At 38.0% G+C, this 23968-nt stretch overlaps 1 protein-coding gene across 3 annotated transcripts; it reads left to right on the top strand.

The window, feature by feature from the left end:
* Window positions 1-2667: 2667 nt before the first annotated feature.
* copb1 (COPI coat complex subunit beta 1) lies at window positions 2668-22864 on the top strand. Of its 3 annotated transcripts, none has more exons than XM_061883481.1 (22): window positions 2668-2819; window positions 4184-4335; window positions 6664-6893; window positions 7008-7177; window positions 7244-7358; window positions 7439-7531; window positions 7619-7756; window positions 10079-10198; window positions 10753-10860; window positions 10937-11083; window positions 11186-11331; window positions 12258-12354; window positions 12445-12605; window positions 12685-12805; window positions 12886-13113; window positions 13249-13428; window positions 18001-18145; window positions 18219-18338; window positions 18417-18562; window positions 22087-22176; window positions 22294-22449; window positions 22605-22864. In XM_061883481.1, exons 2-22 carry the CDS (start codon window positions 4245-4247, stop codon window positions 22662-22664), a joined length of 2862 nt encoding a protein of 953 aa, XP_061739465.1. In that variant the 5' UTR covers window positions 2668-2819; window positions 4184-4244; the 3' UTR covers window positions 22665-22864. The 3 variants fall into 3 exon arrangements, with proteins under 3 accessions (XP_061739465.1, XP_061739456.1, XP_061739474.1); XM_061883472.1 differs by having other exon boundaries at window positions 22087-22188; XM_061883490.1 differs by lacking the exon at window positions 4184-4335 and having other exon boundaries at window positions 2688-2819; window positions 22087-22188.
* The last annotated feature ends 1104 nt before the right edge of the window (window positions 22865-23968 follow it).

Below are 23968 nucleotides of genomic sequence, written 5' to 3'. Positions count from 1 at the left end.
AATTTTAACGCTAAATTAAGCCTCTCCGCCATGGAAATCTCCGCGGGGTTCGAATTTAGCTGGATTATTCTGTCAGAATTAGTTGTTGACAAACCCCAAGATGCAGAGAAGGAGGCAGGCATTTTGCAGGTAAACATGTTTTAATTAAAATATTAGAATAAAAACAAACAAAAGGGTGCTAACAAAGGACGCGCACGAAGCGAATAACAAATAAAAGGGTCTTTAGCATGGAAGCTAACAAGAAAACAAAAAGGGGCCTAGTATTGAAGCTAGCGAGTAGCGAACAGGCAAACAGAAGTCGTTACTTGTAGAATGAAAATAATTCGGAACCAGGGAACAAAAGACCATAAACTACAAACAGATACCGAATGATAGTTTAGCGCTTTGCTGCAATGACATGAAATGATATGACAGGAGCAACAATGCACAAGCGACATCGACAAACAATGATCCAGCAACTCACTGGAGGACAAAAACACACTCAAATACAACCAGGCTGATTGACACCAGGTGTGGCCAGGTGCCAATCAGCCGCAGCTGAGGGGAAAACAGCACACAGGGAGACAAACAGGAAGCTGAACCAAAATAAGAGTGCTGATAGGAACTAAGGACAGGAAATACTAAACACACACAGAGGAAAAACTAAAACACAAACAGACTGTCAGTGGCAAGCCTGACAAAATTGAGGTCCCACAATAACTTTTTGGGGTCCCACTTTTTTGTGACCGTTTTTAAAAAGTAATGATAAATGTATGCATTACCCTGTTGCATCTCATATTCTATATTGTGTTTTAGAAAAAGGTTGTCATAAATGTTGCGTAATTCATTAATAAAATAGTACAAAAGAAAAAAATGTTTATGCATATGTGAATGTATTTACATTCATTCACATTCTTCTTTCCTTTATGGATCTAAACTTTATCGCTGTCTGTAGTTTTTTCTGTTTTTTATATAATAAGAATGCAGCTGAGATAGACTGCAGTGTATGTGGAGGGGAGGGTTGTTTGGTTTTGTTTTGTTCTATTTTGTTTTGTCTTGTATGTTTTGTTTTTCCTCTGTTTGTCTTATGTTTTGGCTGGTGTTATTTTTGGAAAATAATTAATATAAAAAGGGCAGCACGGTGGAGGAAGGGTTAGTGCGTCTGCCTCACAATATGAAGGTCCTGAGTAGTCCTGGATTCAATCCCGGGCTCGGGATCTTTCTGTGTGGAGTTTGCATGTTCTCCCCGTGACTGCGTGGGTTCCCTCCGGGTACTCCGGCTTCCTCCCACCTCCAAAGACATGCACCTGGGGATAGGTTGATTGGCAACACTAAATTGGACCTAGTGTGTGAATGTGAGTGTGAATGTTGTCTGTCTATCTGTGTTGGCCCTGCAATGAGGGGGCGACTTGTCCAGGGTGTACGCCGCCTTCCGGCCGATTGTAGCTGAGATAGGCGCCAGCACCCCCCGCGACCCTAAAAGGGAATAAGCGGTAGGAAATGGATGGATGGATGAAATTAATAAAAATATAAGTATGAATTTCTTAATTATTAATTATATTTTTTGTGTTAAATAAATATAAAGACATTTGAGAATATTGGATTTTTTATTTTAAAGCTTTTGTTGTGGAACCCCGGATGCAGCCCAGACTCAACCAGACACCCTCCCCTGCTACCCCAAAAGGGACAAGCGGTAGGAAATTGATGGATGTTTTTGTAAAGGTGTTACTATTAATCCAGTGTTGGTGTTTGGCCTGGTTATTTCATGTATTTCTTCTATTTAGTTTTTAATACATTTCATGTATTAAAAAAAAATCCCTTTAAATCAGTATTGTTTACATTTCCTGGGGGACTACAGCAGTGGTCCTCAAATGGGGGTACGTGTAACCCTGGGGGTACTTAAAGGTATGCCAAGGGGAACGTGAGATTTTTCAAAAATATTCTAAAAATAGCAACAGTTCAAAAATCCTTTATAAATATATTTATTTAATAATACTTCCACAAAATATGAATGTAAGTTCATAAACTGTGAAAATAAATACAACAATGCAATATTCAGTGTTGACAGCTAGATTTTTTTTGTGGACATGTTCTATAAATATTGATGTTAAAGATTTATTTTTCTGTGAAGAAATGTTTAGAACTAAGTTTAATCCCCAAAGAGGGTACTTTAAGTTGATGATTACTTCTATGTGTAGAAATGTTTATTTATAATTGAATCATTTGTTTATTTTTCAACAAGTTCTAAGTTATTTTTATACCTTTTTTTCCAAATAGTTCAAGAAAGACCACTACAAATGAGCATTATTTTGCACTGTTATACAATTGAATAAATCAAAACTGATGACATAGAGCTGTATTTTACTTCTTTATCTCTTTTTTCAGCCAAAAATGCTTTTCTCTGATTAGGGGGTACTTGAATTAAAAAAATGTTTACAGGGGGTACGTCACTGAAAAAAGGTCGAGAAACACTGGACTACAGTACAATTTGTGTTGTTGTTTTCTGTTGGATGTTTCTGTAAAACATTTGTCCAGGGTGTACCTGCCTTCCGCCCGATTGCAGCTGAGACAAGCTCCAGTCCTCCCCGTGACCCCGAAAAGGAAAAGTGGTAGGAATTGGATGGGTGGATGGATTTTAAAATCGCTTTTTTGGCCTCGTAGTTTTTCCCTGCCGAGCCACCGTAGCAGTGATGTGGCTCTCGCTGGCATTCTACCTTCCACGTCACGAGTAAGTAGTGGCGACCCGAAGAGACAGCTCACAATACGGGGCTACTGCCTTTTATAAATGTGATAATATAACTACACTGCGAAGGCCACTTTCAAACAAATTGCTCGTGATTGTAAGTAAACTATGTATTACTAATTTGCATATACTGCTAACAATGTTAACGTTTGTTTTATTTATATCCGTGGCAAGACAGCTCGCGAGCAAGCATTAGTGTCCTCCATTTTTCAGCATTGGCCTAAGCTGCCGCCAGCTGAGCTTGGCTAGTTTCTTCTTCCATATGGTCATGTCGCAGTTTAAACCAATGACAAAATGATTATTGTTTTTTTTTTAAATGTTTAAAAATGTTCTTGTGTTGATATCGAAGCACACGGTTGCTAGCATTGCGCGAGTGCCAGTGCTACAATACGTGTCATGTCATTTTAATCATTTACTATACATCCATCCATTTCCTACCGCTTATTCCCTTTTGGGGTTGCAGGGGGCGCTGGCGCCTATCTCAGCTGCATTCGGGCGGAAGGCGTTGTACACCCTGGACAAGTCGCTACCGCATCGCAGGGCCAACACAGATAGACAGACAACATTCACACCCACATTCACACACTAGGGCCAATTTAGTGTTGCCAATCAACCTATCAAATCAAATCAACTTTATTTATCCCCAGGTGCATGTCTTAGCCTATTTCAGTTACTGTCATTGTAACATTTTATAAATTGTCCTATCAAAAATATTTTGAGAAGTATTCGACAAAATCTTACATTATTACAGTGCCTCGCAAATATCCACTACTCACAACAAGTTAGAGGTGGACTTTATAACCTCAGAGTGAACTTGACTTTTGAATGTACATGTCCCTTCTGTTCAATGTTTCAGTCCTTTTTGCACATTACTATTCCCTAACAAGGAGCTCATCCTAAAAAAAAAGTCACAACCTATTATTTTTTATTTTCACAAAAGCATACAGTGTGCCTTTTGTGACACTTCCCTTCTCAGTTGCAGCATGATAGTGACACTCCTAAGCTCAGTTGGTTCTTTCATCTGGGAACATCCCGTTTGAAACTTTGCAATGGCTCGATACTGTTGATCAATTGTTAAGCATTGTTTTAGACTCATGATGTCAAAATGTGAACAGCATGATTAAGAGTAAATTGAACCTGTGATGAGGTGGCGACTTGTTCAGGGTGTACCCCGCCTACCGCCCAAATGCAGCTGAGATAGGCTAAAGTGACTCCCCGTGACCCCAAAAGGGACAAACGGTAGAAAATGGATAGATGGATGAACCAGGAAATGTATTGTTACATTAACAGATCACACACATTTGTGAATATTGCCGTTAATCTCCTTTTAAAAAAAACAGCAGTTTCTGCATGTTGGACATGAGTATTCAACGTTTGGGTAATGTCAAGTCAGGTTTATCAGCTTTTAAATGTATTTGTTCTCCATGGTTACTCATACGACTGATTGTGTCCTTCCTGCAGGTATTATCAAGACTAACATTCTTTGGGATTTCTTCAAGACCATTCTAAGTCCAGCAGCAAAATGACAGCTGCAGAAAACGTTTGCTACACTCTGATCAATGTCGCATCAGACTCAGAGCCCCCCTCTGAAGTCAGCCTGAAAACTGACCTGGGTAATTAATCCCTCTATACTTATCTAATAAGGTCAAATCCGTAGTCCAGTCTGATTTGATGGATTATGTGTAAAATATGATGAATGAAATATTGCTGCACTAAATGTGTATAAATCTTTCTTGGTAATGTAGTAGGGCTTGAACATGTGATGTAGTAAACACAATACATTGTGGGTCTTTCTGGCCTCTGAATACCTTTTATTTACATGGCTGAATCCAATAGTCTGTGCTAATGGTTTTTTCTTTTCTTTAACAAGTTCAAAACATGGTGCAATCTTCCCACAGTTATTGTCATAATCGCTTGGAGATAAACATTTTTGGTGAGATTTTTATTTCCAACGTTGAAGCAAAGCAAAATAATTTGGGTTAGTGAGTTAATAAAGAGACTGCGCGTAGCCTGGATAGCAGCCATGAGATGATCAAACACTGCTTTTAACGCCATCGCGTGGTGCGTGTTTGTATGTTCACGGAATCTTCAGTGTGGTAAGTTCGAATCAAAACATATTTAATTATGTTCTCAACGTAGCGTTTAGTAGGCTGTTAGCGTCAGCCATGCTAGCTGTGAGTTCCAAAAAACGTACAACATTTTGGAAAAAAAGCATGTTTACCTGGCGATAGGTTGATTGGCAACACTAAATTGGCCCTAGTGCGTGAATGTGAGTGTGAATGTTGTCTGTCTATCCGTGTTGGCCCTGCGATGAGGTGGCAACTTGTCCAGGGTGTACCCCGCCTTCCGCCCGACTGTAGCTTAGATAGGCGCCAGCGCCCCCCGCGACCCCAAAAGGGAATAAGCGGTAGAAAATGGATGGATGGGTGGACTTTTGATCATGGCTAAGCACGAAAATGAATTAGTTTTTGTTCTGGAGAAGTACCACAGTGATACAATTATTCAAAGCTAATTATGGGCTTGTTTTTTTAAAATCTCACTTCAGTACTTTCAGATTAGGTTGATTTTAGCGGTCCCAATGGACTAAACGGTAGTATTTTGCCTGAAAGAAGACCACATTTCCCACGAGGACGGCGCATAGCGTCGTAAATCGTCAGAAACTGCTGTCATGTACATACAAAGTGACACAATAACACTGCAATGATTCAGTATGACTGATCTTTCCACAGTAGGAACCTACATATATTACTCAAACTTTATATGTGCTGTTTGCAGTCATCGCATTCTTTTTTCTTTTTACAGTACTTACGATTTAGTTGCAAGGCTGGTCGTGTCAGTGTGGAACTGCAAACTATGAAGCTGGTGGTTATTTATTGCTAACCAGCAAATTTCCGATAGCTAACATTAGCATTATCATTTTGATTTGAGCATTGGAAGTCATTTACTAGTCCAGCAGGAACAGATCCAAGGCAGCATCGGTCTGAAATTCCTTCTCGTCTTTGAGCTCACGCAAGCAGGTGACATCCGGGCCAATGTTGATCTTAGATTATCCTTTTATCCAGGTAGCCTCCCTTTTTCTTTTTTTGTCTCCTCGGACAAAACTTTAGTTTTTTTTCTCGTTTTGCAGCTTCTGCCATGACAGCAAAAATTGCACGTAGGCGTTTGTGTCGACTTCCGTCTTCGCAAAGAATGGGCATATGCCGTGAATCAATCTGTACATCCGTAGTTTTTTTCTTTGGTGGCAGAGTCAGTGAAAGAGATACAGAGGTGTCATTTAAAATGTTTTATGTCGATGTTTCATCCCAAAAGTTTTGCAAATATTTTATGAAGGTTGAAAAGTTACTTAATGTTGATTTTGGAAAACCTGCTTATGAAATGAGGCTGGTCTTCCTCACTCCATTTCAAACACATAAGAGATGAAATCCAAAGATTACACGCAATTTGAATGGAGGACAATGACCCTAACAGACTCCACATTATGAAATTTTTCACTGGTATAAAAAGTGAGTCCATTGACAAAATATAAACAAATTTGGCTTCGACAATGGCGGCAGCTTACTCAAATATCTTGCTCGATAAAGTCTCTTGATTTTTATTTTATTTTGTGTGAACCATTTTAATATAACATGTTGCTCTCTCTCACATACAGTACAGTCATATAAAGAAAACCTTTGGCCAACAGAAATGGCTAACACGGCCCCGCAAGGCTTAGCGAAATCGTGTGCCCATTCAAACCCTATTCATTTTAGTTTAAAATTTGGGGATATTTGTGTGTGTGAGGTATTTGTTGTCAATGGAAATCTGCAGCAAACCAAATAATCAACCTGCTAACATAATCTATCACATATACCTTTGAAATATTATTTACAAAACGTTTAAGAAAATATTTGCCAAGTGTTCTCATGCATTCTCTGTGATTTTTTTTTTCATTAAAACCACAGAAAAGGGGGAGATCAAAGCAAAGACTGAGGCATTGAAGAAAGTCATAATCATGATTCTGAATGGCGAGAAGTTGCCAGGGCTGCTGATGACAATAATTCGCTTTGTGCTGCCACTTCAAGACCACACCATCAAAAAACTGCTGCTGGTTTTCTGGGAGATTGTCCCTAAAACCACTCCAGACGGCAAGCTGCTTCAGGAGATGATCCTAGTCTGTGACGCCTACAGGAAGGTAAGATAACAAATGTTACATTATGTCGTTGCTCAATCTCAAAAACGGATTGAAAAAGCTAGTTATGCTGTTTTAAAAATGTATTATAATAAAAAGCGCTGCCTTTAATTTTAGGACCTGCAGCATCCCAATGAATTCATCCGGGGCTCCACTCTTCGTTTCCTGTGCAAGTTGAAAGAGTCAGAGCTGCTTGAGCCTCTCATGCCCGCAATCCGTGCCTGTCTAGAGCATAGACACAGTTACGTCCGCCGGAATGCCGTCCTGGCAATTTACACTATCTACAGGTACAAATAAAATATAAACATATGGGTTTTTGTTGGATCTCAATTGACAATCTTCTTTTGGTTCAGGAACTTTGAACATCTCATCCCGGATGCTCCAGAGCTGATCCATGATTTCCTTGTGAATGAGAAAGATTCAAGCTGCAAGAGAAACGCTTTCATGATGCTGATTCATGCAGACCAGGTCAGTGTCAAACAAACATTTTCGCCTAGTAACTTTACCTAACACAACTTTGTATGACTATTTAAAATCATTTCCTCCAGGATCGAGCACTGGATTATCTCAGCACATGTATTGACCAAGTTCATACTTTTGGTGACATTCTCCAGCTGGTCATTGTGGAGCTGATTTACAAAGTTAGTTTAAACTTTTTTATATCTGTCATTGAAGCTGAGTCAAGCTCCAAAACACTGAAAATGTATCTTGGTTTTTATTCTCATTAGGTGTGTCATGCAAACCCATCAGAGCGTGCTCGATTCATCCGTTGCATCTACAACTTACTGCAGTCCTCGAGCCCTGCTGTAAAGTATGAAGCAGCTGGCACTCTTGTAACCCTTTCCAGTGCACCCACAGCTATTAAGGTACATTTTCAACATTTTAAAGTATAGTCGTCCTTCATTTATCGAGGTCAATTGGGTCCAGGCCTGACAGTGGTAAACAAATGTTCCCCCAAGTAGTAGTTTTAATGATAAATCATATTTTAATATATGGAGCTCCAAAAAACTACTTACGACCTTCTAAACTCTACCTTTAAACTTTATTAAAGCCCTCTAAAAATTAAATAACACCCGTATAGTCACCTTTACACATTTTTTAATTTAATAAAATGTGTTATTATGGTAGCCTTAAATGCGTTCTCGCTCATGTCAAATTCTCCCCAATGTGGAGTTGATGTCCATCAAAAATGTGCTCTGCCAATAGTTTGTCTACTTGATTTTCGCAAAAAAGATACAGTAGCGGCAAGATTAGTCGCTCCTGCTGTTGTTAGCATGGTTAACCCTTAACCTAGAAACTGAAGTTCAGGTGAATATCTTTTTCAGTCGCCACAACATAATGGAAAATAAGACAAATGCACTGTAGTACAATAATACACAAATAAGACTTAACACTTAATTTAGGCCAAAACATTTAGAATATGCTTTTAAAACGTTTTTTTTTTTTAATATGTGCAATCAGTGTTGGCGCTAGGTATTTTAAAAATGGGGTCCCAAGGACCCCATCAAGTCATAAAAATGGGGTCCCATATTAACTTTTTGGGGTCCCACTTTTTTGTAACCGTTTTTAAAAACAAATTATAAATGTATGCATTACCCTGTTACATCTCACATTCTATATTGTGTTTTAGAAAAAGATTGTCATAAACGTTGCGTAATTCATTAACAAAATAGTACAAAAGAAAAAAATATTTATGCATATGTAAATGTATTCAGCTTTAAACATTCATTCACATTCTTCTTTCCTTCATGGATTTAAACTTTACCGCTATGTAGTTTTTTCTATATTTTTATTTAATAAGAATGCAGCTGTGATAGACTCCAGCAACCCCAAAAGGGACAAGCGGTAGAAAATGGATGGATAAAAGTTGTAGTGGTATTTATTTCAGTATAAAATTGTAAAAAGTTTTTGCGTTGGTCATGAAATCATGATAATCATGTGCTATTATTTATTTAACACTTAAATCTCTAGAGTCTACACCAACTTCAGATCTATTCGTCAATTCTAAGTTTAAAAAGAAAATGTTTATGTTTTATTGTTTATTAGTTTTCTGTCCTTTTTGTCAAAGAAATGTATTCTTTTTTATGGAAAACATACACAATATGCCAAATCTTCCACAAAATATATTTTTTAAAGTGGAATATTTGTAATTGGAGCCTTTGATAGGTCAATAATTCATAAAAACATTGATTTTTATTTAATATTATGTTTTTGAGCAATGACCGTTTAAAAAAAAAAAAAGATTTGTTTTATTAGTCAAAATTGCAACTTTTTCTAAATTATATTTCACCTGTAAGCTTTTTAATTCCACTTTTGTTATGTTTTTGTTTATTTTAATTAGCTGCGTGGTGCAAGTTGCCTCCGGGCTACACTTTTGACACCCCTGCTATAGATAATAAAAAATCTGACAAGTCTATCGATAAAAAGCAGGGCCTGTCGACGCATAAACAATGACGGTGATGACGTCACTGTCTGCGATGCTAACTTGTCAGCCACTTCTCAAAGAGACTCCTTTTCAACACTCCTCGTACATCGACACTTCAAAAGGCTCATATTTCCTCGTTTGTAGAACTGCAAAGTATGTTTTTGGGGTGGAGGAGTCTGGTCGGGAGATGGTTAGCTTGAAGCTAACAGCTAACCTGTCTCCATCTTTGAACGATGTCGATCCAGCAGGAGATAATAGTGAAGTTTCCATGGACTCACACAGACCAAAACCAGTCATTTACTGGAGACATGACACAAGAAGAAGTTAAAAAGTTTGACTTTACACTCACCTTAGTGTTTACCATGAAGGTTTTCTTTTGACAGCCCCTAGCGGTAAAGTTGTCTCAAGTGCAAACTGAGGCAGTATTTGTGATTGATAAACCTTTTGGCAAATCAAAATTTAAGAAATTGTACCACAAAGTTCATAACTTTGAAGACGACAAATAAAAAGACGGAGAAAACATGGTCGGTAAAAAAATGTTAAAATTCCGTGTCCCGTGGATGCGCGAAATAAATTATGTATTTATTTCAATACATAACAATAAACAAAAAGTGCCTTAACACTAACAGTGGCAATGTATGGAAGCTGCAATACCTGAAGGGCATTGTAGCGAGGGGACGACTGTACATGTCAAATGTAATCATGTTTTTAAATACATTTTTTTTCATCACAGAAATAATAAAGAAATATGATGTTTTTGCAGGCTGCTGCCCAGTGCTACATTGATTTGATTATCAAAGAGAGTGACAACAACGTGAAACTTATTGTCCTTGATCGTTTGGTTGAATTGAAGGAGCATCCCACCCATGAGCGCGTACTCCAGGTACTTTCAATTATTGCTGTCTAAAGTTTTTGTTGCAAGTGGCCACTTAAATGTAATGCTTTTTTATTGTTAAATTTAAAAAACAAATCTTACTGTTCATTATTTATATTTATATTATTTATACATGTTTTCCATTATCGATCATGGCAGTGATTTATAAGTTGAATAGGAATATACATTACATTTCGAATCACAATCAGGTTTTTTGCCATTTAGCTTTGTTTGTGCATGGACATTGTACAGAGGTAATGTAAAGAAAAACAAAAGTCTGAATAGTAAAAACGATACATCCTCTAAAATTCCAATGTACAGAAAAGTATTTAAAATACTGTACATTAGTTCCAAGTAAGACAATGTCCTACTGCAGCCGGTAGGTGGAGCTGTATAGAAAAAAATCTTCTACATTACAAAAAATAAAAATATAATGTTTGTAATTCAAAAGAGGTATGGTAACCATCATTTAAAAATGTTAAATGTAGGTTGCCATTGATGCAACATACAGTCAGCCAGTTAAGAATATTGATTTAACTTTAACCCATGCTTTCTATATCCAGGACCTTGTGATGGACATCCTCCGTGTTCTCGCAACTCCTGATCTGGAAGTGAGAAAGAAAACACTGCAACTGGCACTGGACCTCGTGTCATCCCGCAATGTGGAGGAGGTCTGTCTCGTGGTGTACGTGCTGTGTTTCCATGTTTGTGCAGTTAACTAAAACATGAAACTATATACGTTTTCAGTTGGTGATAGTTTTGAAGAAAGAGGTGATCAAGACAAATAATGTCACCGAACATGAAGACACAGACAAGTTTAGGCAGCTGTTGGTGCGCACTCTTCACTCTTGCAGTGTGCGTTTCCCTGACATGGCGGCCAATGTCATTCCTGTGGTGAGCCTTTTTTTAATTAAATAGTTAGAACACAGATTTTTGTGTTATACTTTTAATGCTGTAATATATTTTGATATATAAATGTATTGATACAATTTACAGCTAATGGAATTCTTAAGTGATACTAATGAAGCAGCCGCTGCTGATGTCTTGGAGTTTGTGCGGGAAGCCATTCAAAGGTTTGACACCTTGAGACCGCTTATTATTGAGAAGATGCTGGAAGTCTTTCATGCCATCAAAGCTGTCAAGTAAGTTTTTCACCTGTAGATTTTTTTTGTCTTTCCAGATGCAAATTTGTAGTCGCTTCTCTAGGACTGCTTTTATGTATGTGCATGCGTTCCCTGCACACAGGTATTGTGAAACAGCACTGAGTGACAAGGCTGATTCTGAAGGCCAAAAAAATTCCTTTGGCGGAAAAACTGTTTTTACTCAGTGTAATTTGTAATTAGTGAACATTTTGATATTTAAAGAAAACAAGTTCTGCTAAACCACATAAGTTAAAAAAAACCCCAACAACATAAGAACACCCTTATTTTATGTTTTTGTTTCTTTGCAAAATGTAATCCTGAGCAAGTTGCAAACAGCTTCTTTGATGTATGCTGCCTTCGCTATTTCCTTTTTATAAAGCCGTCAGTCACAGATAACGTGACATTAATGGGTCTCATGGTCATGTCCCTGAATGTGATCCTTGTTTTGCAGACACAGTAGTGACGTTATGTTTTGAGTATGTAAATAGGATCCTTGGCTGTGTGATTTAGTAGTTGTCGCTCTATGTCAATCTTGTGTGTGGCGAGGGCAAGGCCACTATAAAAGTTATTCAAATTAGACATTATTAAGAGCTTTTGTTGTAAAATTACTTAAGTAAAGATGGTCTAAGCATGAATTGCAGAATTTAAACTCTTCTTATTCTCAGTTATGTGCAGTTTCTATCTTAGTTTCTTTTTTTTAAAATATGTAAATTATTTGTCAACATTGTTACCTGTTGATGATTATTTTACTCCTAATTTCTGATTAAATATTACAGTGTTTGTATGTAATATGAGGTGAGACTCCCCTTCGGAGGTGTTGGAACACGTCCCCAGTATTATTTTATTATTGTAATGTAATCCGTCCTTGGGTATTCCACAACCTAAGAGTATGAGACCACTTTGTGGCTTGTTGTCCCACTTTTTAGAATATACAGAGGAGCACTGTGGATCTTGGGTGAATACTGCAGCACAAAAGAGGACATCCAGAGTGTGATGACAGAAGTACGCAGATCACTGGGAGAGGTATGTTCAGTCAATGTTGTGTTGTGTGACTGTCAGTGACATTGTGAAATATGTCAAGAGTACTTGACTATATCTATGTTAATTGTGCAGATTCCAATAGTAGAAAACGAGATAAAGAAAGAGACAGGGGAGTTGAAGCCAGATGAGGAAGTCAGTGCTGCTCCAGCTCAGAAACTGGTGACAGAAATGGGCACTTATGTGACTCAGAGTGCCCTCAGCTCCTCCAGGCCTTCCAAGAAAGATGAAGATAGGTAAGAAATCGTTCTCAACACCCGTGCATATATTCTATTTAGGGATTTTGAATCAATTATCACTGCTCTGTTGTTTTAGGCCTCCTCTAAGGGGTTTCTTGATGGATGGAGATTTTTATGTGGCTGCTTCTCTCGCCACCACCCTAACCAAAGTGGCTTTGCGCTATGTTGCAATCGTCCAAGACAAAAAGAGACAAAATGTAAACGTGGTTCATTTGCATTCATTTAAACTAATTATGTAATAAACGGCATTCCCATCTAACCTTGCTGCCCTCATCAGTCTTTTGTTGCAGAGGCCATGCTGATCATGGTTACAGTGCTGCACCTGGGCAAGTCCTCGCTGCCCAAGAAACCAATTACAGACGATGATGTGGACCGCATCTCACTTTGCCTGAAGGTCCTGTCAGAGTGCTCGCCGCTCATGAATGACATCTTTAACAAGGAGTGCCGCAAATCCCTGTCACATATGCTGACTGTCAGACTGGAGGAGGAGAAGTTGTCACAGAAGGTAATGGCTCCTGATTCAGATGGCATAACTCCGGATTCTTGATATTGGGCAGAAAAGGAGAGTTTAGATTCTGCAATTCATGCTTGGACCATATTAGTCAAATTCCATTGTCTCTTTTTTTCCCTCTAACTACAGAAAGAATCAGAGAAGCGCAATGTAACAGTGCAGGCCGACGACCCGATCTCCTTCATGCAGCTCACAGCCAAAAATGAGATGACTTCTAAAGAAGACCAGTTCCAACTGAGTTTGTTGGCTGCTATGGGAAACACACAAAGAAAGGAGGCTGCTGATCCTCTGGCTTCTAAACTCAACAAGGTATAGTGTTAATAATCTATACACTTTGCCTACGCCCAGGCTGAGAAGCATTAAATTATACACTGCCTAACCAAAAAAAATGTTACGCACTCTAATATTTCGCTAGACCCGCCTTTATCTCTGGTTACAGCACACTTTTACTGTGGTATCATCTCCACAAGCTTCTGACACGTCACAACTTATATTTCTGTGCATATTCTTCACCAATATATGGTTTTGTAATGATCAGACCACTGTGCAGAATTCCTTAATGGGGTTCAAATCTGAACTCTGGTGGCTAATCTGTCTGAAAATGATGTCTCATGCGCCCTAAACCACTTTTTCACAATTTGAGACGGATGAATCCTGGCGTTGTCATCGTAGAATATACGTGTGCTATTCATGAAAAAACAAAAAATTATTCAAGTAAGGCTGGGCGATATGGCCTTTTATTAATAGCTCTATTTTCAGGCCATGTCACGATACACAATATATATCTCGATATTTTGTCTTAGCCTTGAATGAACACTTGAGGCATATACTCACAGCAGTATGATGATTCTATATGTCTACATTAAAACATTCTTGTTCATACTGCATTCATATATGATCATTTTTAAAAAATCCTGCAAAGAGGGAAATCACAACTAAGTCAATTTACCAAAACTGTATTTATTAAACAGTTAATAAGCAGTGGCACAAACATTCATGTAATTTCCAAAACAGAAAGTGCAAGATTGTCAGAGACATTTTAAAACAAGCTATTAGTGCACTTTTGTGCATGATGTCACTAAGATGACATATCATAAAGTGAACTTTTTGTACAGAACGGCACTACAATAGTTTAAAACAAATAAAGTGCACTTTTGTGCATGATGTCACACAAGATATTTCAATAACTGTCAAATAAAAATGAGCGGCATTGCGCAGTGGGGAGAGTGGCTGTGCGCAACCCGAGCGTCCCTGGTTCAATTCCCACCTAGTACCAACCTCGTCACGTCCGTTGTGTCCTGAGCAAGACACTTCACCCTTGCTCCTGATGGGTGCTGGTTGGCGCCTTGCATGGCAGCTCCCTCCATCAGTGTGTGAATGTGTGTGTGAATGGGTAAATGTGGAAGTAGTGTCAAAGCGCTTTGAGTACCTTGAAGGTAGAAAAGCGCTATACAAGTACAACCCATTTATCATTATTTATTTATCATAATAGGAAATCAAATAGTGTACATCCTTTGCTAAGTGGTAGGTTACTGCGGACATGATCTCCTTCTGTTGTTGACAAGTTTTTTCATACGGTGTTGGTCTGGAAATGGTTGCTTGGGCATTTTGTGGGTGTGGTACCAAACAGATATGTTGACATGCGCTGTTTCAAGCACTCCTTATTCTCTAGCGGGTGACTTTTCAAATGATATTTTAAAATTAGTAATGCCGCTATTTTTTGTAGCAACGCTTTTGCCGCATACTTCACATCACGGTATTCTTTTCAACATATTCCCACTTGAAGCCAAACCACCGCCAGACGATGGACCCCGTGCTGTTTTTCTTGGGAAATATTTTTTCCTTCATTTGTTACCAGACTCGCACCTTCTTTCTCTCGTTTTACCACTCGCACCGCACCGTTAGCACCACAGGTAACTTTACCTATGCTGCTACCTCTCTGCTCCGCGAGGGCGTATGACGTTGTACGTGCGACAGTATGTGACGTTTGTAAGAAGGTGCGCTTGTTTTATGTCTCTGTGAGAAGGAGAAACAAGAGAGTGAGAAGAGCTAGTAGTCTAATGCCTGCAACTAAAAACAAATGCGTGCGAACGTATACTCGAATATCACGATATAGTCATTTTCTGTATCGCACAGAGACAAACCCACGATCTATCGAGTATATTCGCTATATCACTCAGCCCTATATTCAAGTTGTCAGCTGACCAACTTCAGCAACCCCTTTGCTTAGGTTGCTCCAGGTGGTAAACGTTTTTGGCCAGGGAATATAGTTCAGCAGTTCAGCTTACCGATGGATTTCTTCTTTTTGTCTTTTGGTATCACACCACAAAAAATACCAGTTTCATTATAGAGTTTTTGTATTTTGTTCTCTTCCTGTTCATTGCTACCCCAACTAAAATTAGTACAACTGAAACTATTGATTATTTTAGTAATCAAGTAACTTATCCATTAGTTTGTTCGATTAATAGAATAAAACACTTGATTGCTTCAAACCTAATTTAGGGAAAACAATTAAAATAAACAAATATTTTTGTGCTTGGCACAACTTCCATTCTTTTTTAATTTCATCAAGAATAAAATTGCGCTTAACCCCTGATTTCCACTTGATGCTTAATGGCTGCTGAACGGCGCTGCCATGGAACGTTTTTGCAATCCCCACCGCCTTTTTTTGCGCCTTCCAAATTGGTGCTTAATCACGTGATGAAGGGAGTAGTAATGAAGGGAAACACAAACAGTTTATTCTATTCTTCCAAAGGAGCAGAAACAAATAAACTTGGTCCTGTCATTTGACGTAACAGCTGCTGAACGGCAACATCGCAGAACGTCTCAAGCTTTGCCGTCCATCAATACCCGCAGCCGGGGGTCTGATGTGATTTGTGGAAGAGAAGACCATTTTGCTAGTTTTTGTATTTGTAGCAAGCAACAACACGGCAGTGACATCATGACTAGCGCCCGCGCGCACACAGATTTCATTTAACTCCCGCTAACCACTCCCCTGTTTTCCCAGCTTTCGTATCAGCTGGTATTTGACATAGGCCCCCATATAACTTTCCAGGATATGCCTCTAATATGATTCTTGAATTTTGCGACTCCAGAATCAGCATGTTCTCATCCATTTGAGTCAACAGGGGGATTAATATTAAGTTACGTTTGAAAACCTTTAGACATGTTAACTTCAGGACCGTCCTCACTCTTTAGGACGTTTCAAAATGTAAAATACAATCTGCCTTGAAAACTGAGTTTTATTTTGAAAGTAATCTGACAATTTATTCTGTTTGTGCCTTACTTCCTGTCCAACACAGGCACATTTGAGCTAAATTGATTCGCCGTGTAAACGCCGCCTGGCAAATATAGAAGCTGTGCGTATATTTAGCACAACGTATGTATGCATTGACACATTGGCTTGAATGGAAATGAAAACAGTTCGCCGTCACCGCATTGGCGGGATATACTGTGTAAAATACTTTAGAAATTTGGCACCCTCAAGGCATCTGTGTAAATGTTGCAAACAGACCCTTTAAGTTTTTTCTGAACTGACTTTATTAATATTAGGTAGGGGTGTAACGGTACACAAAAATTTCGGTTCGGTACGTACCTCGGTTTAGAGGTCATGGTTCAGTTCATTTTCGGTACAGTAAGAAAACAATAAAATATACATTTTTTGGTTATTTATTTACCAAATTTGTAAACATTGCCAGGGTTTATGTGGTCAACATATATAAAATAAAAACTAAATAAGATAAGGCTCAGAATGGTTTCTTGACAAAACCTTTCTACATATAAAGTGCTTATTTTGATTGATTGATTAATTGATTGAGACTTTTATTAGTAGATTGTACAGTACATATTCCGTACAATTGACAACTAAATAGTAACACCCCAATAAGTTTTTCAACTTATCAAAGTCGGGGTCCACGTTAATCAACATTAAACTGCCTCCAGTTTTTGCTCAGATGAAATAAAATGACCAAACTTTTCTTCTACATATAAAAAGTGCAACATTAAACAGTTTCAAGTCAACTCAGCCTCAGAATAACTTTTCTCCCCCCCCCCCCCAGCCTGGCTAACTTGGCAGTAAGAGGATATTTGGGCTTATTGTTCTTCCACCATAGAAGTGGGTCAAAATCTAGTTTTAATGCAGGACAAGCGGTAGGAAAATGGATGGACGGATGGATGATCTTTAATGTGCTGCTATAAAAACATTTGGTATTGCTTAAGCCCTGCCTGGCTGGCCGAGGAGAGGCTGCTTGAATGCAGTGTTTGCACCACGCTCCTCTTTCTCTTCTTTAAAGCGAGGTTGACTTGGGGGTGGTGCCGCTTCAAAGGGGTTAGCATGTTTGACGTGTTGGCAAAAGCATACCCTACTGCTGCTGAAAAATGTCGGCAAACCTCTGTCCTCCATTGTTGTATCACACCGCGAAGCCGAAGTGTTCCCAAAGGGGAAATGTTACTGAGGCAGGAGGGTCTTCCAGCTCTGGCTTTTGCATGTTGTCCTAGCCCGGTCGCTGCCATCCCTCTGTGTGTTGTGCCTCGCTCTGCATTGTTTACACAACGTGCGGCGCGTTACCTAATATGTCCGTGTGGAAACTCGTTCGGTACACCTCCGAAACGAACCGAAACCCCCGTACCGAAACAGTTTAATACAAATACACGTACCGTTACACCCCTAATATTAGGACATGATTGTTCTGTTGATCAACTGTTATAGTGTATATAAATTATCATAAACAATTACAGGCTGCACTATGGGATCCATTGTGGTCTTCAATGACTGTGCATTTCTATTTAATTTGCCCAATACCTCCCAATCACTGATGGCAGCCGCAATATTTGTACGTAATTCTCATCTCAATTAAAGACTTATTGTTCATCCACTTGTAGGTGACTCAGCTAACAGGCTTCTCGGACCCTGTGTACGCTGAAGCCTACGTTCATGTCAACCAGTATGATATTGTGCTTGATGTGCTAGTGGTCAACCAAACCAGTGACACGCTTCAGAACTGCACACTCGAACTTGCTACTTTAGGTAAGTTAATTTCAGTGTTAGGTCACAAAAGTGCCTATGTTGTATTTTCTCTTATAAAATATGTTTTTCACAGGTGACCTCAAGTTGGTTGAGAAGCCTTCCCCTCTTACTCTGGCCCCCCATGACTTTGCCAACATAAAAGCCAATGTCAAAGTGGCTTCTACTGAAAATGGAATCATCTTCGGCAACATAGGCAAGAGAAGTAGTGTGTAGTCGTAGTATATTATATGATGGGAGGTTGTTCATAAAAGAGTGTATTCTTTGTCTGCAGTGTATGATGTGTCAGGAGCTGCCAGTGACAGGAACTGTGTTGTCCTTAGTGACATACACATTGACATCATGGACTACATCCAGCCAGCCTCCTGTACAGATGCTGAATTCAGACAAATGTGGGCTGAATTTGAGTGGGAAAACAAGGTATTACAAAAGTGTTTTTTTTTAATACTCTGCATTGTATTGTTTTAAATGACAATATTAATCAGACCAAAAATAATAACACAATTAATCAATCTGCAGAATGTCTCAAAATCCCTAAGACGTCTCTGGCAATATATATACACACTTAACCACATATAAGGTTTGTCGCGGTTTGAAAATTTCTTATCATGGTTATTATTATTGCAGTATTTTTAAATTTGCTCAAAATTTTAAATTAGTGCATGTTCTAAAATCTTTTAACCAAGTTTTACTTTTCAAAAAAACCTGACACATTCAAAATGATTTCCTCTGTAGAAGAAACAATACTGTAGATAAGAACAGTGGGTTTGATGTACCTCAAGTAGAAATTGAATGTGCACATGAAAACAACACACGCATTATAAACAAAGTAGTGTGGCAGCAACAGAATAATAACGTGAATAAATAAAAATAAATGTGGGAACTGTGCAAGATGGCACATTATGGACCTAATAGATAAATCATTTAAACAAATCTAAGAATTGTGCAACATGGCACCGGATGACCTTAAGACGACTTCACTTTTTGTCCATATAGATATAAAATAGTGTTCATATATGAGATCTAGTCTTACACAAAGGGCTTCACAATTATAGCCAATATAATCATTAAAATGATTTTGATCAATATTAAAATCCATCCATCCATTTCCTACCGCTTATTCCCTTTGTGGTCGCAAAACAATTATTATTTAGGATCATTTATTATGTTGAATAAAGCAGTGTTGGGGTGGGATTTGAACGCAACACCATCATGTAATTTGTAATTATTAAAAATGCTATAGATAAATGTTATCCATTTATTTAAATACACAAAATTGCGTTTTTGTTCATTAATAGAATCAATGTGACAGCTTTTTCTCATTACATGATGCTATTATGTCTATTTTTACATTTTGAGATAGAAAAGTGTTTTTTAAGTTACGTATATTTACATGTACTAATGTATGTACATGCTGTATGATGACAGATCCATTAAGAGTTTGATCAGAAATATGTCATAGGAATTGACTGTACACCATAGATGATTAACGAAATGCATGAATTATTTTTAAAGTGATAACTTTGTGAAATTAAAACAAACCCACAAGGAATGTAAAAAAAACATTAGTGTTTACTTTTTTATATGAATTTAAAACACAAAGCAGTATTGATGTTATTGGAAAACTGAAAAAGTTAGCAGTTAAATAAAGGTCAAGTGACCATCCTTATAAACAAACTAAAGACTTTACAAACAAGTTGTGGCATTATTCCCGACACATTGCCTCCTGCATGTTTCCTCACGTCATTAACTCAGTCACAGCAAGACGCTATGTTGAGAAAATAAAAGCAACATCAAATATTTTTCTCCTCCATTGTATGTTTTTAGTGTTGCACAAATGGTGTAATATTGTTCACACCTGTCGCACTCGCCATCTAACAGCAATGCGCACACACACCGAGATTCCACACGTTTGGCTCTGTTTATTCAAAGAAAAAAATCTTCTGAAGCAAAGTCCGTGTAGTTGCTTTCCATCATGTTTTGTTGAGCAAAACAACGCTGGTGCATATCCCGCAACTTTCTTCCGAGCAAGAACGCAGTGTTGCATAAAATGCATAAATAAATGACGGTTTTTCAATAATTACAAATTTAAAGTTAAAGTCCCAACCAACGATAGTCACACACGCAATAAGTGTGGTTCAGTTATCCTCTGCATTTGACCCATCCCCATGTTCATCCCCTGGGAGGTGAGGGGAGCAGTGACAGCATTAGTCTGGAATTTTTACTGGGGGTTATCATTAAACAGTTTACCATTACATTCCCTAACATATATATTATAGCTGTTTACATTAACCCACATAAATAAATGTAAAAAATGATCCCATAATCATAAATGAATCAAAATGTATTACACTATTTGCAAGGACCGCACGTAAACCCAGAAGTCGTTGCCTATTGTTATACGGTACAAAGGTGAGTGAGAGGCGGCAAATATCATTTCAAAACACACTGATGGAACTTTAGATGAAACTGAGGTAATTTGTTGCCATTGCAACGACAAACATTCTTATCGGCAAACAGGGTTTCCACATGGAATTTAAAAGCATTAAAATATATCAAATGGATTTAGTGAACATTAATGACTTAAATGGCATTAAAAGCATTGAATTCGATGTCCAGAGGCATTAAAAATGTTTATACAATGATCGGACTAGGTCAATCGTAGTAAGTCAATCAATCGAACAGTAAATCATTTAAGGACGTTGCCGTCATCGTGTATTACCTTATTCTGATGAATTGCATTGATTGAAATCAGACAGGATTCACAGTCGTGCTGATGACTTCCACATTTTAGAATTTACATGGGGGGGATAAAAAAAATGTCTGTCCAATACCACATAAAAGTGGTTGGATTTTGGCATCGTATTTGTTCAGCTTCCATACCTGAGCCCTTTTTACACACTTTACAAGAAATACATTTATAGAACACTTTCATAGCTTGCTAGCTTGTGCGCTAGCTTTATGAGACTCCTTTTTTCTTAGCCCAGGCAGGATTGAGCAGCGCTTTTATTGTGAAGACAGGAACTGTGTGGTCAGTCTTTAGGCTTTTGACAACATGTACGGCTCAAGAAGAGTGTTAAAATAAAAAAAAATGTTTTGCCTTTTTGCCGGTCGTTTTTTTTCTTCACACTAAGCTTGCAACAGCCAGCGTATACACAAGACCCTCAGGTGCTGTGAATGTCAATCAAGTGACGAATGTGACATAGTGAAGATTGATGGGGGATAATTTTTAGGTCTATTTTTTATGCCTGGCTGGCGATTGACTGACACACCCTCGGTGATGGACTGGTAACTCACGATCAACTTAATGGCCACCCCGATCTAAAGGATGCAAATATAATTTCATGATGTGTGTTTTTGTTTTTTTAAAGGAAGAGTAAATGCAGATGTATATGGTGCACTGCAAAAAATGGTGTATGGGTGTGTTTAGCATCTGTACCTTGTTTACTCTATTATTGCAAATACTTAATAAATAAATGTGCACTTAATTTTTACTATACTTACTGTCACCAAATTTTGAACAAATTAATGACTTGCTGTTAAGTTAATTGTTTGTAAAACATTCCTGGATTTCATTCTGATAAAAAAATTGCATTTGTGTCCAAATAGGGTATTTTCTTAAGCAAATTTTAAATATGCAGGCAGGTAATAACCTTTGATTAATCATGATTAATCACTTCTCAAGAGTGAAAATTAATCACTTGACAGCCCATATATATGTGTGTGCGTGCATATATATATATATATATATATATATAAATTACGTACACATGGGAAAAAAACGACATTTATGACATTTAATTGTGATTTACCAAAATATTACACGTGAAAACTGTCATGATTCTGATTAATGAGGTTCATGGTCTGACAATACAAGTTCTAATATTTTGTTGTTTAAAAAAAAAATAACAAAAAAATGAATAACGTTTTTTCCCCCTTGTAAGGTGACTGTAAATACCAACATCACTGATCTGAATGAGTACCTGCAACATATTCTCAAGTCCACAAACATGAAGTGTCTGACTCCAGAGAAGGTCTGCTATAGTGTAATAAAAACAAATGCTTTCGAAAAAAATTTCCTGCTGTGTTTCTTCCAAATAATCATTGTCGACATATTTTTTTTTTCTTGGTCTTTGTTTCTGATCAACCAGGCATTGTCCGGTTTCTGCGGTTTCATGGCTGCCAACCTTTATGCTCGTTCTATCTTTGGCGAAGACGCCCTGGCTAATGTCAGCATTGAGAAACCCATCCACCTGGGGCCTGAGGCTTCTGTCAACGGACACATACGCATTAGAGCGAAAAGTCAGGTGGGTCACAGCTGCTGCAGCAGGAGCCTCATGTTTAGCAACCATTGGTGCTTGTGAAGGGAAATTTAATTTAATGCATTTGGCAGCCAGTTTTGCACAACTACCTGTATGTTAAGTATATTCATATTTATTACTTTGTGATCTGCGTTCTACAGGGGATGGCGTTGAGTTTGGGCGACAAGATCAACCTCTCCCAAAAGAAGGCAAATCTCTGAAAGAACTCTTAAGATGTGGTTTCTGACTTTGTAAAAGTCACCACTTTTCCATATATTGTCTCATTGCTCCCTTGCAACTCTTCACATTTAGAACTCCTTATGGTCAGTTCCTTCAGTGACGCTTTCATTTTTTACATCACTGGTCTAAAACAACATTCATTCCTTTTTCATTTTAAATAAATGTGCATTATAAGATTCCACGATGATGTAGTCATTGATTTGCATTTCAAACAAGTGTCTCTGGATTAAATATAATAATCCATATCAATCTTATGCAGCATTTTTTTTAACAACCTCTGTCATACAAGAGTGCTTCGCTGTTTTTTTTCCATGAAATGACTAAACCACAGTGACTTTGCAAAAACTTGACTGGCTTTATTGATAATCATTTATGCAACATGAAGGCACATTTCCTCAGAATCCATGTGACTTAACTAAAGCAACTAAATTTTACCATGACCTTTTCTTAAATCCCTTGTAATTAGAAAATCAAGTAAGATACCAGAGGAAGCAGCTGACAGTTCGAGCTATGATGAGTCATTTATTATGGTGGTACAATTACAATTGTAGTGTCTCTGCATCCATGATCAACCCTGCATGATCCGTAAGTTGTGTTTCATTCAAGTATTAAATGACACTATCCCTATTATAATTTATAGCAATTTCTAAATGACTTGGTGGGAGGGATAACCACATGAGGCTTTATAGCTGTGCAAGTAACCCCAGGCTCCAATTGGAGTTATTTAGAAGACTGATTTGTTGCGCAGTTTTAAACTGGTTTGGTAATGGTCATACTAAACCCCTCCAAGCCACAGAGAAAACAACATAAAATAGAGATTTTACTTCCTCGTTAACCTAATTTATTCTTTGCTCTCTAGGTGAAATTTGAAACAACTAATCTCCAAGTGTTTTGTATTCAGCCTGAGGATACAAACTGTAATGAAGAATCACTAGTTGACACTAGATGGCACTACAGACCTCAGTGGACAAATGTTTTATAAAGAAACCGATTGGTATGCAAGGATCCATTTAAATCGTCTTGTCTTTTAAATCCATTTATTAGAATTGTTGTTGGATTCCCATCTGACTTAAAGGATACAGACAAACTAGCATTCGCACTGAGGACAATTTTAAGTGTTTAATGAACCTAACATGCATGGTTTTGAAATGTGGGGAGTCTGGGGAGAGTGTTCAATCGGAGATGTTTAAATAGAGATTTTCAGATCGTGAGCCAGCCGTTCTAGGCCATGGTAATACTTTGCCTTTAAACTGGTTTGAAAATGTGTTTTTCTTTATTTTGGCCA

Source organism: Nerophis ophidion, linkage group LG02 (assembly GCF_033978795.1).
Source record: "Nerophis ophidion isolate RoL-2023_Sa linkage group LG02, RoL_Noph_v1.0, whole genome shotgun sequence".
Classification (NCBI taxonomy): Eukaryota; Metazoa; Chordata; class Actinopteri; order Syngnathiformes; family Syngnathidae; genus Nerophis; species Nerophis ophidion.
The sequence above is the reverse complement of the archived record's forward strand: the minus strand, read 5'-3'. Positions and strand labels throughout refer to the sequence as shown.

Excerpts from the sequence above, each read along its gene's own strand:
- copb1 (XM_061883472.1), top strand. The coding sequence starts at position 4,245 with ATGACAGCTGCAGAAAACGTTTGCTACACTCTGATCAATGTCGCATCA. Across the intron at positions 11,332-12,257 it reads CATGCCATCAAAGCTGTCAA|AATATACAGAGGAGCACTGT; the intron begins GTAAGTTTTTCA and ends CCCACTTTTTAG. Across the intron at positions 12,355-12,444 it reads TACGCAGATCACTGGGAGAG|ATTCCAATAGTAGAAAACGA; the intron begins GTATGTTCAGTC and ends TTAATTGTGCAG.